General features: G+C 37.0%; 1 protein-coding gene and 1 long non-coding RNA gene across 2 annotated transcripts in view; one reads left to right on the top strand and one right to left on the bottom strand.

Moving 5' to 3' along the window:
- PDCL2 (phosducin like 2) overlaps positions 1-10,796 on the top strand; it is a 29,559-nt gene extending 18,763 nt beyond the window's left edge. The window contains exons 4-6 of the mRNA XM_025435719.3: positions 1,121-1,264; positions 7,408-7,616; positions 10,608-10,796. Coding sequence (XP_025291504.1) covers positions 1,121-1,264; positions 7,408-7,616; positions 10,608-10,765 — 511 coding nt within the window. The 3' untranslated portion in view covers positions 10,766-10,796. The remainder of the gene's footprint in view (positions 1-1,120; positions 1,265-7,407; positions 7,617-10,607) is intronic.
- On the bottom strand, positions 395-16,656 carry LOC112652228 (uncharacterized). The gene is made up of 3 exons (XR_003131298.3): positions 15,656-16,656; positions 2,577-2,888; positions 395-597 (listed from the first exon to the last, which is right to left on the bottom strand). It is a non-coding gene; the product is annotated as an uncharacterized LOC112652228 (long non-coding RNA).
- Positions 16,657-17,015: the final 359 nt, after the last annotated feature.

Below are 17,015 nucleotides of genomic sequence, written 5' to 3'. Positions count from 1 at the left end.
GCATCAATACAGAAAATAAGAAAACAGGGCCTGGCTGGCTCAGTTGGTAGAGCACATGATTCTTGATTTTGGGGTTGTGAGTTTGAGCCCCATGTTGGGTATGGAGACTACTTTAAAAAATTTTTTTAATTATGCAGAAAATAAGAAAATATAGCTAATACACAGAGAAAGAAAGGAGTACATACTCCCAGATAACTTAGAGATAGGGATCAGTAACTTTTAAGAAAGCAAGTGTATCAGAAACCATTTGAATTTGCTTCATGAATCCAAGCATTCGACAACTAAAAGCATGCAAATTCTGAGTTGTTTAACAAAATTTCAATGTTCTCTATGGATAAATAACGAAGTAACATTTATTAAATGCTCAAGGTGTGCTAGGCACCATCCAAAGAAATCTACATGTATTATCTCATTTAATCCCCAACAATCCTATGCAAGTAGGTATTAATATCATTCCCATTTGCACTTGGGGAACTGAAGCTTAGAGAAATTAAATACTTGCCTGCGATCATGCTGCTCGTAAGTGGGTGTTGGCATTTAAACACAGTTTAGTCTGACCTTAGAGTAATCACTCTTCTCACTCTACCACTTCTCTTCCTGCAATAAATTTATAACAAGTAATTACATATATTTGCAAAGGCTTTGGACTGAAGGTCAGCTCAGCATGATAGTTAAGAGCATGCAAAAAGGATAATAATAGTACTAACTTCATAAAGTTAAATTAGTTAATATAATGCACTTCCAGTGCTTGGCAACATAGTAAGCACTCAATAGATATTAGCTATTATTATTACTTCCTTAGTAAGTTTTTAACCTGTGTATGAGAATTTGTTGGCTCAATGTCTAAATAAACTCCCTATAGCTATGATTAAGACCTAGTCTTAAATAAAAATAAATTTAAAAGTCAATAGTTAACTCTTTATTCTTTGTAATACCTGTAACACAAATGCCTTTTATCAAAAGAGAAATTGGCATTATAAGACTATTAATAGTTATTGTCATTCTTGAAAGTGTTTGATATGTACTAGCATTACCTTCATTGCCCTAAATTGTTACTATAAATTGGAATGATCTGAAGACTATGACAATTTTCTTTTTTTCATTTCATTTTTTTAATTAGAGAAAAGCGGTTACAGGAATGGAAAGCTCTTAGGAAAAAACAAAAATTTGGGGAATTAAGAGAAATATCTGGAAATCAGTATGTGAATGAAGTCACAAACGCAGAAAAAGATGTATCAGTTGTAATTCATTTATACAGATCAAGGTAATTACCATAGTATTTTTGTAAAATGTTAATATACTAATGTTTTAAGATACTTATGTCTGGTTTTGAGATTTTACAAGCATATAACAAAGACTATTGAAGAAAAGGACATATTATGTATACAACATATATATATATCAAATATATATCAAGATATATATATCAAAAAACAGAAATCAACCAAGTAAATTTGAAGATCTAATTGGCTTTATCCAGTGATTAATGAATCAGGCAGCATTCTATTTGGCAGGTAGAGGGGAGCTCCAAGGAGTTGTACAAAATGGGAGGTTTTTATACCAAGGAGGATGAGACAGGAAGTCATTAGTAAAAGAAAAGAAAGGATTATTTCAGGCAAGGTCACCTTCTTTTAGGGGGAATGACAGGGGTGGGTGGGGGGGTGTTTCTTATTAGATGGATCCTATCACCTCATCTTCCTCTGGGGAATGGAGAGCCCATGTGACAGATTACCTTATTTGGAACTAACCAGAAAATTCCAGATTGACTGGCTGGCTCAGTCAGAAGAGCATTCAACTCTTGATCTCAGGGTTGTGAGTTTGAGCCCCATGTTGAATATAGAGATTACTTAAATAAATAAATAAACTTTAAAAAGAAAATTGAAAAATAACACTCTTTGGCAGTTAATTTTTTTTAACTTACAAAAAAATTTCAAACATACAGAAAAGTAGAAAGAATAATAAAAATGAACACTCTAAATGCCAGCCAGGTAGTTTCAACAATGAACATTTTGCCATTTTTATGTTTTGGGTTTTTTTTTTTTTTAAGATTTATTTATTTATTTGGAAGAGAGAGAACACAAAAGGAGAGGGAGAGGAAGAGGGAGAAGCAGACTTCCCACTGAGCAGAGAGCCTGACAGGGGGCTCCATCCCAGGACCCTGGGATCATGACCTAAGCCAAAGGCAGATGCTTAACTGACTGAGCCACCCAGGGGCTCCATGTTATGTTTTCATTTGTAGATACATAAATGTGTATATATTTGCAGAATCATTTCAAAGTAAATTACACACAGCATAAAGCTCTATAAAGTAAGTACTTTGGCCCACATCTTCAAAATATAAGGGTATTTTTTATATAACCACAATACTGTTTCCTCACCTAACAAAATTAGTAATAATTCCAAACTTAATAATTGGTGAAGGAGCCAGTCAAGGGTCACGCAGTGCATTTGGATATATCATGTCTCTTAAGTCTCTTTTAAGAGAACAATTCCCTGGTACTCTCCTATGCTCCCCAAACAGTTAATTTATAGTGCCTACTTGTACTAAGTATAACCCAAATGTCCCCAGGCCTTACCTGCCTGGTATATGACAATTGGGTTGAGTGGACATTCCCCCAAGTCCAAGCCCCAGAGACACTGCAAGCTCCCACAGTTTCACAAATCTCTCTAGCATTAGGTCCCAGCTACGCTGCCCGGGCTCTAAGCCAGTCCAGGAACAAAGGCCATCCCGGGGGCCCTCATCGTCTTCATCTCATTCTCTGAAGAAAAAATGTCTTCTCTCTCCAGGTGCTCACAGAAACTCTGTACAGAGCAATTTATGCAAATTAGAGCCCTGCTGTTTACCAGCTCATCAATTCCTCACACAAAGTTTGAGAGGACACCATGTCCTGTAAAAGAAGACATTACTGTTATTGTTACTAAAATGCTTGGTAATTATTTTTTGAGTAGCTTAAAGCCTTAAAAAGAATTGCTTCCCATTTTTCCTTTACCACTTATCTGGTGAAACCAATCTGTAAATGCTGCTGATTTGGTTTCTCACAAAGAAGTATGAGAGACACTGACGTTTACAATAATGGAATCCGTGTGTGAGAAATGTTATGTACTAAAGTGGTTCACTGAATATCTTTTCTGGGACTCAGTATGATTAGCAGAATAAATGTTGGATCTGAGTGCCCTACCAGAGCATAAAATTACTTACTTTAATTCTAGAAGAATTATTAGATTTGACAAATAATTTTCAAAAATTCATGAGAGAGATTGAATGTGTTATAGTTTCAGCCAGGCTTTTTCATTTCCTTTGATGGACTCAAGGAATAAATATCTTTTTAAATAATATTTTAAGTATTTGTGACCTTCTCAGAAGATATTTTGAGAGGCAACCAATCTAAGATAATTATATGCAATAATCATTTTCTTGACATTAGGAAAATGTATTCATGTATTGGTATAAAACGCCCATTTGTGGGTTTTTTTTTAAGATTTTATTTATTTATTCATGAGAGACACACACACACAGAGAGAGAGGCAGAGACACAGGCAGAGGGAGAAGCAGGCTCCATGCAGGGAGCCCGATGTGGGACTCGATCCTGGGTCTCCAGGATTATGCCCTGGGCTGAAGGCGATGCTAAACTGCTGAGCCACTCGGGCTGCCTTAAAACACCCAGTTGAAGAAAACTAATCTGTAATCAAATTTGTAAAACGGAAAATAATTATTTGTGTGACAATGGTCCTTAGAAAAGCCTAGTTTTTAATAATGGGTTGACTCATAACTTTTCATATTGCAAAATGGAGTATAACTATTAAACACATTTGGTTTTGTTTTTTTTTAATTTTTATTTATTTATGATAGTCACAGAGAGAGAGAGAGAGGCAGAGACACAGGCAGAGGGAGAAGCAGGCTCCATGCCTCCCACCGGGAGCCCGATGTGGGATTCGATCCCGGGTCTCCAGGATTGCGCCCTGGGCCAAAGGCAGGCGCTAAACCGCTGCACCACCCAGGGATCCCTGTTAAACACATTTGTATGTTTAGCTGCCTTCTATAAATGTATAGGAATACGTTTTAAAAGATTTTGTTTATTTATCTGAGAGAAAGAGAGAGAAAGAGCCCAAGCAGTGGGAAATGGAGAGGGAGAAGCAGACTTCCCACTGTGCAGGAAGCCTGATGCGGAGCTCCATCCCAGGACCCTGGGATCATGACCTGAGCCACAGGCAGACACTTAACTGACTGAGCCAGATGCTCCAAGAGTCTGTTCTTGAACTAGGTTCCTCTGTTCTGTAATTTTAATGTCTTTTTGCCATTAAAATTCTAGAACTGGGCTGACTCTTTATCCAAGTGAAGGCTCAGCTTGCCGAGTGTCCCCTAGGGGGATCTAATCATCCTGGGCCAGTGAACTTAGTGGCTGAGCTTCAGGTCAGCCTTGATTCTGATTTTATTCAATCTTACCCCTGGGCCCAAATTCCAATTTTGGCTTCTACATCATTCTTATGCCAAATGCATATTTTGAACCTCGAATACCATAACTAGGCCCTTATCTCATGTTCGATGTCAGAGGTCTCCCTTACAGTTTACAGTTCTTCTGGGGGTATATTCTGGCCCCTGAGCCCCTTACTAAATGTGTTCCCTTACCGCTTGCTGTCAAAATTGTTTTCAGGCAAACTATCTTCTCCCTGCACATAATCTGTTACACCACACTCTCTTAACTCTACACTTTTCACTATCACCACCAATGTCCACCTACCTGCCATTCACCCCATCTACCCCATAAGTGTCTGTCATTACCACTGATCTAGCTCTCCTTCTGACAGTAATGATGCAATTCCATTAAATTAGGTATTAGTGGATTCATTTTACCTATTTGAGGAAAACTGAAACTTACAAAGGCAATTTACATTGTTGCTTTGTGTGGAAAATTGATATTTATGTTAGGTGGCTCATGCTTTTCTAATATTACAATAGGTCACCCACTAAAATAAAACAGACTCTAGATTTGTAGCAGGTTGTAGTTATCAAAATAAATGGCATTCTATATTTTGAAATGTAAGTTAAACGTATAATGCATTTAATTAGTTTTTCTTAGTTTCTTCCACCATAAATTGATATATAACATCATCTAGTATTAAGAGGATTTCTGAAGATTTTGTAGATGGTGGAGATACAAAGCCATCACTATAGCAGAGAGAGACCCTTTCTGCTATAGATTAAACATAACAATACAGTCTTTTAGGTGCTAGAGTTGAATTTTATATAGTCCTGAAGAAGGGGTAGTCCGTTTTATCCTTGGAGGAAGGAAGTCTGGAACTTTCTACAGAGTATGTAATTCCTGGTCTTGGCCTCAAAAAATAAGATTCCCCAAAGAGGAAGTAGACAGGATGAGGTGGGATGTGTTAGAGTGTACAGCTTAAAGAAAGATTACAGAAATAAGACAGCATCTTGCTTTAAGTAATGTGGTAGCAGACAAAGAGACCACAGAGAACCTTGAAAGCTACACAGAGGAGCCCAGACTTTATCCCAAAGACTGTGAAAAGCCACTTAGGGAGGGACTTTAAGCTTGAGAGCAGGGCAGTTGTTACATGGTGAGATTTTCATGCTGAGCTCCCTTTGTCAGCAAGGGTCAAGGATGAATTTGGGAAACTAAGACTGGAAACAGGTCATTTAGGACAATCTGATGGAGCTCAGTTGAGAAAGGAAAGGAGTAAGATAATGGAGAAAAAGAGGAGAGGTTAGTTAGGTATGAGATAAGGAAGTAGGAGCAACATGATTTGATTACCGATTAGATGTAGAGAAAAGGGAGATTTCTGGCCTCTGTGCCAAACTAAGAAAATACAGAAGAAATGTATAATATATACATATATACTTTTTTTTCTTTAAGGGAGGTGGGGACATGAAGTTCATCAGTGTTTTTTGTTTTGTTTTGTTTTGTTTTTTTAGTTCATCAGTGTTTATATCAGAATGGATAAGATGGCACAGTGAAATGTGTCCAGTATAAGAGAGTCCAGGACACAATCACAAAGAACATCCACATTTGAGTCATAGACAGAAGAAGGAAGTCAAAGAAGTAAAAAGGAAATTAATAGAAAGTGTTATCACAGCAGCTCTTCTTGCCCACGGGTCCTATCCCCGTGCTTTAATAAAACCACCTTTTTTTTTTTTTTTCCCCTGGGGAAAAAAGTGTTATCACAAAAGCCAATAAAAGGGAAAACCTTTCAAGAAAGGAAGTGAACAGAACATAGAGATTATTATTTTCCTTTCTTTTGGGGCTATGAACAAGAGAGAGTGGTTATTTGAAGGAGACATAGAGTTGTAAGTAACTCTTAAAAATTTAGTAACTTAAGTATATTTATAGAAAGTGGAGGAAACAAGAGGGAGAGCAAAATAACAAGCAGAGAAAGGTCCCATGGGAAATGTGTATGGGATAAAGTAAAGGATTGGCTCTGAAACAGTTTGATAAGACTGTGAATGAGTGAGAGAGAAAAGGGACTAATTGAAGAGTGGGTATATTGGGAGTCAAATGATAGCAGGAAGAATTGCAGGTTCTGGTCACACTTCCAATCAATTTTTAAAAAATTTATTAATCTCTCTACCCAACATGAGGTTTGAATTCATGATCCCAAGATCAAGAGTTGCATGTTCTTCCAACTGAGCCAACCAGGTGCCCCTTAAAGATCTGATAGCGAATAGTTCTAGATAATGGGAAATAGGATGCTTCATGGAGTGGGATGTCAAAGAAAAGTGTGGATGAGGTCAAGAAATTCAAGGAAATTTTAGATTAAAAAAAAGAAAGAAATTTGAGATAAGACACTTTGGATGTCATAATCTCATGTAAAAATAAGCCCAAGGTGGTGAAAAGAGTTGGAATCCTTTGTTTCAACTCAGAACTACTAAGGATTCCCTAGAAGTGTCCTGTCTTGTTTTGTTTTCCCTTAGTCCTGTAAACTAGGAACTAACTTGATTAAATTGATGCTAAGTCAGATGTGGTTAGCCTTAGTTATGCATCAAATTCCCATGGTAGCAAGCTTCACTCCCAGGCTATAATTGTGTTTACAATAAATATGGTAGGGCTCTGCAGTTTATCATTACTAAAAGTAAAAAGAGAAGATAAGAGTTTATATGCTGTTATATTAAAAGAATATCCAAAGAGGTGAACCTGGGTGGCTTAGTAGGTTAAGTACTGACTCTTGGTTTCTACCCAGGTCTTGGTCTCATGGGTCCTGGGATAGGGCTCTGTGCTCAGCTGGGAGTTGGCTTGAAGATGCTCTTTCTCTGCCCCTCCCCCTACTTAGCCCCCCCATTAATTAATTAAAAAAAGAATATCTAAAGATGTATTTTTGTCATGTAGATATTTCACTTAGTTCATTAGAGAGAAGTAGTGTGTTTTTAAAGATGTTGTGTACTGTTTCTCTTTTTAGCATCCCAATGTGTTTGTTGGTTAACCAGCATCTTAGTCTCCTAGCAAGAAAGTTTCCGGAAACTAAGTTTGTTAAAGCCATCGTGAACAGCTGTATTCAACACTACCATGACAATTGTCTACCAACAATTTTTGTTTATAAAAACGGTCAGATAGAAGGCAAATTCATTGGAATTATAGAATGTGGAGGGATAAATCTCAAGCTAGAAGGTAATAATACTATTTTAAAAATGTTTATTAAACAGGTGAAAACTTCCAAAAATTTACAAATATCGTGAAAGTTTATCTCCATAAAACATAAGGTATTTTCCCTCCCTTCTAATCTCTTCTTGTAGGCCTCCCGATTAATTTTCCTATAGTAATATGCTTCTTACAACATCTACTTGCTTAAATCCTTAAAGGTTCCTTGTGGTCAAATAAGTTAAAAATACAGAATCTTCTGCTTAAGAATTTCAGCCTACCGATCCAACTGTATTACTGCAGAGACATCTTACTCATTTGTGCCTTTATTCTTGGTCTCATACTCATGCCCTGGACCCTAAATACCCTACCATTCTTTATTGTTCCTCCATATCCTGTTCCTTTGTGGTTCTCCTAGGTTTCCATTTCTCTAATTACGTGACTTTGGACCAATTCATAATCTTCCTCTTCTCTCCTAAATTTCTGTAGCATATTTTCTCTATAAAATTTATTTTTCACTTATCCACATACTATCTGATTTTATCAGTTAATTAATTCCCTTTATTTTCTTTTTCACAGTATGTAGCACAGCACTTTATAATTTTAATTTCTTTAGTAATTTTTATTTCCTGACCTCCTTCCAAGGCCATATCTAGTCATTTCTTGGAACTGCTTTAATCTATATTATTAAAATCTTTTTCTCACACCATGTTAAAGCCATTGAGCCTCATCCTTTTAATTAAACAAATTAATACGCAAGAGTACAAATAATAATATAGCAAACATTTATGTAATCGATTACTGTCGAAAATAACAAATGTGAACATTTCTTCATGTTTGCTTGAGCTATTTGTTTGTTGTTCAAATAAACATTACAGATATAGTTAAAGTTACCTATATTTTCTTCCTAGTCCCATTCCCCTTCCTATCTCTCAGCAGGCAATCATGATCATGAATATTGTGTTATCTGGTCCATGTTTTTTGTGGGTTTTTTGGGTATTTTTGGTATAAACAATTTTTTAAATTGTTGTAAAATACACATAACATGAAATTTACCATCTTAATCATTTAAAAATATATAATACAGTATTATTAACCATAGTTAACATGCTGTACATTACATACTCAGGACTTATTTGGCCATTTTTAAGTATACAGTTCAGCAGCATTAAGTAAATTCACACTGTTGTGCAGCCATCATCACTATCCATCTCTAGAACTCTTTCATCTTACATAACTGCACTCTATATCTACTGAACAATAGCTCCCTATTCCCTTCTCCTCCTCCGGTCTTGGTAACTACCATTCTACTTTCTGACTCCATGAATTGACTACTTTCAATATCTCATATGAATGAATCATACAGTATTTGTCCTTTTGTGACTGGCTTATTTCATTTGGCATAATGTCCTCAAGGTTCATTCATTTTATGGCATTTGTCGGAATCTCCTTCCTTTTTAAGGCTGAATAATATTCCTTTTTATGTTTAGGCCATATTTTGTGTATCCATTCATCTGTCCATGGACACTTGGGTTGCTTCTACCTTTTGGCTTTTGTGAATCATGATGCTATGAACATAGATGTACAAATAATCTGTTCTAGTCCCAGTTTTCAATTCTTTTGGGCATATATTTGGAAGTAGAATTGCTGGATCATATAGTAATTCTATTTTAAGTTTTTGAGAGACAGCATTCTGTTTTGCATAGTAGCTGCCCCATTTTATGCTTCCATCAACAGTGCACAGGAATTCCAATTTCTCCACATCCTCATCAATATTTGTTTTCTGTGTATATATGCGTGTGTGTTGTAGTAACAATCCTAATGTATGTGAGGTATTTTCCCCACTGATTTTTAATGTTTCCTAATGTCATTTTTCATGGTTCCAAAACTGCTTCAATTTATTTTTGAAATTTCTATTGTCTATCCCTGAATCAATGTTTATTCCTATAGCTTTATAACAAGCTAGTAGTCTTCAGTAGGGCAAATCTTTTCCAACATTTCACATAAATGTTGGAATTAGTCGACTTATATGAAAAATCCAGTTATTAGTCATTTTTATAGAGGAATTGTTGGAGACTTGATATGCAATAACAGTGGATGTTCCTATCCATGAATGAGCTGTATCTCATCATTTAACTTGGTCTTTTATGTATTTTGTGATTTTCCTCATAGATGTATAGATTACATTTTTTTAAAAGATGTTATTTGTTTCTTCATGAGAGACACACAGAGAGCAGAGACATGGGCAGAGGGAGAAGCAGGCTCCATGCAGGGAACCCCATGTAGGCCTCGATCCAGGATTCCCGGATCACACCCTGAGTTGAAGGCAGACACCCAACCTCTAAGCCACCCAGGCATCCCTATAGATTACATTTTGTAACATATTTTATAATTTTCCTCAAACGTGTGTTTTGTAATTTGCCTCATAAATGTTCTGTTCATCTATACTACACTTAGGAATAAATTTAACAAAATGATGAATTTGTAGGGATTGGAATATTTCGTTATCAGTTCAATTGGAATTTTGATTATCAGTTCAATTCTTTTGGTTTCTCCCTCGGGTATATTTTGGTGATTTATATGTTTGTTAAAATTTTCCCATTAAAGTTTTCAAATGTCTCAGCATAAGTTTTTCATAGTCTCATAGCCATATTAGAATCTACCTTGGCTATGCTCCATTTAAGTTGTTTATATGAATTGATTTCTTTCCTTTTGTGATTTTTTTTTAATTTTTTCCTTTTGTGATCTTTTTTGCCTGAGGTATATCTATTAGTTTCTTCAAAGAACAACCTTTTGATTTTATTGGTCACCTAAACTGATTTTGTTTTCCTACTTTTGCTAAATCTTTTCTTCATTATATTTCTCTTTCAGCTTTTCCTGGATTTACTTTATTTTTTTTCTAGCTGCTTCATTTGAACTTTTAAGACACTTATTTTCAGTCAATTTAAAATAAACATTTTAGCCATAATTTCTCCCTTTAAGTATAACTTTGCTGTATCCAATGTGTATTTTGTATTGCAGAACTTGAGTGGAAACTAGCAGAAGTTGGAGCAATACAGACTGATTTAGAAGAAAACCCCAAAAAAAGCATTGTAGATGTGATGGTATCTTCAATTAGAAACACTTCTATTTATGATGACACTAATAGTTCAAACAGTGATAATGATGATACCAAATAGAAATATTTAATAAATAGCTTCAAAGTATTTATATACTGAATGTTTTGTCATTCTTTATAATAATCAGAGATCAGAAAATTTTTAGATTTTCGTTTTTATATTAGAAGTATAGTTATACATCATTTCAAAAACTTTCAGGTATTTCAGAATATTTATTGCCTCCAACAAAGCCAGAATTTGTATTGAGCCCTTAATATTTTTCTGTGGTTTATCCTTTTTTGACTCATGTTGGATAAAAGCACAAAATATTACAAGTCCTCTGTGTTGCTTACTCCCAAAGAGGCCTATGAATGAAAATAATGAAAGATGACCATGAAATTTCACTTCAGTTACATCAATAGATATTTTTATTATCATTATTTTTTAAGTAGGCTCTACACCCAACATGGGGTTTGAACTCATGATCCTGAGATTGAGTCACATGCTCTACTGACTGAGCCACCCCTATATCGATAGATTTTTTTTTAAATTATTATTTTTTATTATTTTTTATTTCACTCAAGGCCCCTATTATTTAGGGGCCTTGAGTGAAAATACTTAAATTTATGACCATGCTTTTTTTTTTTTAATCTCTTGTTACAAAAAAGATTAACCACTCATTAGAAAAACGCAATTTAAGGATTCTGAAAAGTACATAGGAAACATCTGTACTCATTGTTTTTAATAGTTTTGTTATAAAGCAGAAAATTACTAAGTACTCTCACTGATGACTATAGAATCAGAAGTGTATGACATGTAAAGTTTCGAAATTAGGAGAAGTGAGACAAATATATTATAAGGCTTCCCCATGTTTTAATACTAATCACAGAAGACATCATCATGAAAAAGTATACAATATTAGGACACTGCAGAAGACCCACAGGCTGTTTTATCTTAGCTTAGTAATGAGCAGCACTCTTAAAGATGGTAAATCCAGCATGAAATAGTTCAGTAACAGGTTTTATTCTTCTACTTTGTTTGTATATACATGATGACTCATTATCATTCGGATTGTGGATATTCACTGATTTGTGAGAATCCATACTAAGTTTAAATGATTAAATTACAACAGTAAATTGGCGAGAATTGAGACATTTGACGTGGAGTCAAGAAAAGACTGCTGTTCTTGTCGGGGGTTGGATGGGGGAATAGGAATCAGAGGCTTTGGACAACGAGGAAGTGGGAGGCAGGTTAAATACAGATTTGAATATGGTAACAGGTAAGGTAAAAATCAAATGATCTAACTTGGCAAAGGATTAGGAAGATGTCTTTCTTCTGAGATGGCTAAGGGCTTTTGAAAACCTACATCTTAAAAAAAAAAAAAAAAAGAAAGAAAACCTACATCTTGGGATGAAAGGATGGAAAATCGAGTTGCACAGATTTTTTTTAAATAGCATTATGCATACATAAGAGAAATAATAATCTATACCGGTTCAACTCCTGAAATTCTCTTTAACAAATGGATGGACATGTTTCTAGCTACAATAAAAGTTGTGGAAATGAAAAGCCATATTATAAAGTTAAAATATAACTTTAATACCATGTAATGTACATAAGTAACATTATTGCATCTCCAGTTAAAACCAAATGCAAAAAGTTCCAAGTGTAATCTTTTTTTAAAGTAAATACATATTTGTCTATTTTTCAAGTTAAAATTAACAGAGGAAGTATTAATAGTATTTAAGCTACCTGAATGAAAAGATATGTATTTCCCTTCTAACTCTTAACTCAGATCCACCAGGTGGCAGTAAGTTTTTATTCACAAGAACAGTTAACGAAGACTAATATTTATAAAAATCACAAAATTATAGCATATCATAATTAGGCTGGTTGTGATTCCAGTTGGTCTTTTTCAAATTACGTGTCCATGCGGACTTCCCCCCAATACACATTATTCTGGCAAGTTTGTGCCTGCCATTGCAGGTCAGTTCTACTTCCATATGCTATTTCATTTATACATTCTCACTTATAGTGAGAGTAGGGTATAAATACTTGTCAGAATGCTGAGAAATTAATATTTGTTTTCTGTTTTATTGAGTGATTTTTATTTAATGGGATATAAGTTTAAAATTCTTTTTTTTGAAGTTGCCAATATTCAATTGTTTTTGACCTACAAAAAAGGGATGATTTCATATATCTCAACCTAATATTTTTCTCTATTCCTTGCTGCCAACCATGCAATTCCCTTCCCTGCTTGACAGTGCCTTATTTGTCAAAGCGTAGTCCTGGAATTTGCAGCACTCCCAGAGGCTAGTTAGAAATCAGAATCTCAAGACCCATCCCAGACTAACTGAATTGGAATTTTTGTTTTAATGAGATCCTTAGGTGATTGAGCAGCACTTGGTATCAAACCCCTTAAATACATCTTCAGTGCATTCTTTAACTTTTCCTCTACATTCTTGGTTATTAAGAGTGATCATATTTCACTATTTGATTTCAGGTTGTCTCCCTTTTGTACTTTAAAACACACTACTAAGGCTAATGCTTGACAGGATTATAATCTGCTGCCTGCATTCATCATCTAGGATATAAAGATAATCCTAAAAATCTTCTTTTTAGCATGTTTTACCTTTTATCTCATGTATTCATTCATCCATTCATTCATTCACCTCAGGCACTGAAACACATACTGCAAATTCAGTGGTGGACAAAACATAGTTCTTGCCTCTTGGAGTTTACCACATGCTGGTGAGGATGTTAGTTAATAAATAAGAAAACAAATATCAAACAAATATACATGTAACTTAAACGTGGTATTATGGAGGAAACAGTGGGCAAAATAGTAACCGTGAGTCCCAGGGGGTGGGGATGTAGCTGAGAGGTAGGAGAAACCTTTACTTAAAAATGAGGTAGGTAGAATTTTGAGACATGAGGACTGAGGAGACAGCCATGAGAAAAGGTAGGAGGGTGATCCAGGAAGGACACCTTTGGTATGTGCCAAAGCCAGAGAACAGAGATAGATTAGCAAGGAACTGAGGCAAGTTTCTATGTGGGAGTGTTATGGGAAAAGGAGAAAATGGAGAACATGAGGTGGGAGAGGTAGCAAGGGCTAGATCAAACAGGGGATAATGATTGTGATTAGGAATTTGCATGAAATGGGAAGCAAAGGTTTTCAAGTAGGAACATGATTTCATTCATATTTCCAAAAGAATATTCATGCTGCTCTTTAAAGAATAGATTGAAAGGGCATTTGAGATACCCAAGAGGAGACAATTGGACATATGTGTATGGAGCCCAAAGGAGAGGTGTAGGCTGGAGTACAAATTTTGAAGTTGTTTCAACCATTCCTAGGGGCCCAACAACAAATTGTAAACATCTAAAACCACCATCCTTACTACTCAACCTTTATGTAGCACTTTATAAGTTACATTTGATCATCCTAATTCTGAGATTCCTCTATCTTTACAGATAAGTGCTCTGAAGCTCGGAAAATTAACTTGTTCAGCATCTCTTAGTTTAGTATTACTCAGGATTTAAGCCCAGACCTTTGACTCCAAAGTCCGTAATACCACTCATATTATTGTACTTCCCTCTATTTTAAAGGTTCTAGAAACAGTATTAGTAATTAGCTAAACCATGGAGATTTCTAATAACAAAAAATCCCCACAAACTGTCCTTATATTCCCTATTACACATATCTTAGATTTCCTATGTTCCAATTCACTTTAAACTATAGTAGTGAAACTAGTAATGCCAATGAATGGCTGGATGAGAGAGGTATTATGAAAGGACAGACAGGACTTTGTAACTGATGGGACCCAAGAACTAAGGGAAGAATTTGAGCAAGAGACGTTAAGTATTACACAAAAGGAGATATCATTAATAATAACCAACACTTAGGGGTGCCTGGCTGGCTGAGTGGTTGGAGCATGTGACTCGATCTCAGAGTCATAAGTTGGAGCCCCATATTGGGTGTGGAACCTACTTAAAAAAAAATACTAGTCAAGAGAGATCTCTTATGTACCAGGTATTATTACACACACACATACGTAACTACAACTATATATCTATATAGATCTGTATCTCTATATCTCAATTATCCCACGAGACAGGTTTTCTATTATCCTCATTTTATAGATGAGAAAACTGAAGAACAGGGAAATAACTTGCTCAAAGTCATGCAGATATTAAGTGGTGGGATTTTAAACAGGCAGTTTAGTTTCTGACTTTGTACACTTAACTCAGCTGTATTGTCTCTATCAAGATATCAACTAGGGGAATCAGTTGGAAATAAAACAGTATAGTGTATGAGGAGGAATTAACAGAATATTTAAATCATATATATAAATTGTGTTTAGGCTGGAGCCCTAAATCTGTGAAACTATGAGGCAAAATGTTTTAGGGAAAAGAATTGGGAAGTTGGAAGAGTTATTAGAAACATCTGATAGGGGGATCCCTGGGTGGCACAACGGTTTAGCGCCTGCCTTTGGCCCAGGGCGCGATCCTGGAGACCCTGGATCGAATCCCATGTCGGGCTCCCGGTGCATGGAGCCTGCTTCTCCTTCTGCCTGTGTCTCTGCCTCTCTCTTTCTCTCTGTGACTATCATAAATAAATAAAAATAAAAAAAATTAAAAAAAAAAGAAACATCTGATAGCTTTCTTAGAACAGATAAAATGTGAACTGAATTGTGGGAAATGTTCAAGAAGTGGCTGAGCAGAAAAACAGAGGATTATCAACAGGTCTTGGTAAATGATTAAATACAGAAAGAGAGAGGAAGGAGTCAAAGATGAACATGAGTTGATAGTAGCAACTAAGAGGACAATGGAACCATTAAAAGGGGCAAAGGTATTTTTGAAGATATGAACTCTAGATGATGTAGAACTGAGGAGGATCACTTTCTCTAGAAAAGATTATAAACATCCGTGTCATAAGGTGAAGCACTCAAACCCTCTGGTTTGGCTGCAACCTACCTTACTGGTATTAACTTTGCTTCCTCTCCTGCTACCAGCATCCCTTAGGATTCAGGACAGCAAGTGACAGAAAACTTCTCACTAGTTTAAGCAATAAAACACAAATATGAAAGAACTAATTTAACTGAAATTTCCAGTTATTTAGTCCACATTGAATTCTGGGCATCAAACGTATTTCCAGGCCGCATCTCCATCTTTCGATCTGCTTTTTTTCCATGTTGTCTTCTTTCTCAGAATAATCCCTAAGTGGAAGGATGGCTTCAGGCCTTCATTTTCCCAGATTTAAGTCCATTGGCAGAGAGCACCCTTCCTGGTAACCCCAGCCTAAGGCAGAGGATTAACTCAAATATGCTGTCCCTGTGGAGTCCTACCTACCCCAGCCCCGCGGACTGAGTGAATAGTTCCCCAAAAGAAATGATCAGAATTAGGGAATGAACGCTGAACAGACGAAAATATCTACTAAAATTCCCTTCTGCTATATAATGGAGTAGGTCAATAAATCCTTCTTTTCCCACTCTTGACAAGAAAAATGCTCAGATGAGGGATGAGGGCTAAGTTCCTTAATTACGATGTTTTCTCCTCTGGGCATACAGCGAGAATTTCAAATGCTTACTGGGGTGAATGTCACCTTGAAAGGCGCAGTTTATAGCTGAAAGGGTTGTGTACTTTTTTTCTGAAACAAGAAAAGTGGCTTCTATGCCAAATCCAAAGGACGTTCACTTAAAACATGAGAACGGCTAGAAACGAGGACTGCGCAGACGTCTTTTCCAATCATCTACAGCTACCGAGACGTGCTTTCCCACGTGGACCGAGTGTGTGTTTAAGCATCAAGGGAAGTAATTTCCCCTAAGGTAGGTAGGAAGTATTCTCACGTTTTTCTAGAAAGGGAAGCCTTGCAAATCTGGTCCCTGGCGTCCGCCCATGCTTCCTCCCCTACCCTTCGCCGGGCGGTCACCAGGCCTCCACCACCAGGCGCGGAGCCCCGGGGGACACACGCTGACCTCCCGACCCCCCGACCCCCCGCCACCCCGCGCCCCGGCCCCGGGGCCACATCCGCTGTCCGCAGGCCCGCGCACCCGTGGGGCGACCCGCGCCGCGCCCGGGATGCGCATCCACCTTCGCCAACCAGCTCTCCCCGCCCCGAGAGAGCAAACAAGGGGGATGCCGCCGGGGAATGAGGGGGGGGGGAAGCCCCCCGCCAGCCAACACCCGGGGGAAAAAAATAAAATCTCCCCTGGTGCGCTGGCTACGAGACGCCCTCCCGCCGCCGCCGCGCTCCCCGCAGGCCAAGCCGCCGGGACCCAAGGCCGCCCCCCGCCCGCCTCCCCCTCCGCCCGGCCCCGCCCCGCCCCGCCCCCCC

Source organism: Canis lupus, chromosome 13 (assembly GCF_003254725.2).
Source record: "Canis lupus dingo isolate Sandy chromosome 13, ASM325472v2, whole genome shotgun sequence".
NCBI lineage: Eukaryota > Metazoa > Chordata > Mammalia > Carnivora > Canidae > Canis > Canis lupus.
This window is presented reverse-complemented; position numbering and strand designations above follow the sequence as displayed.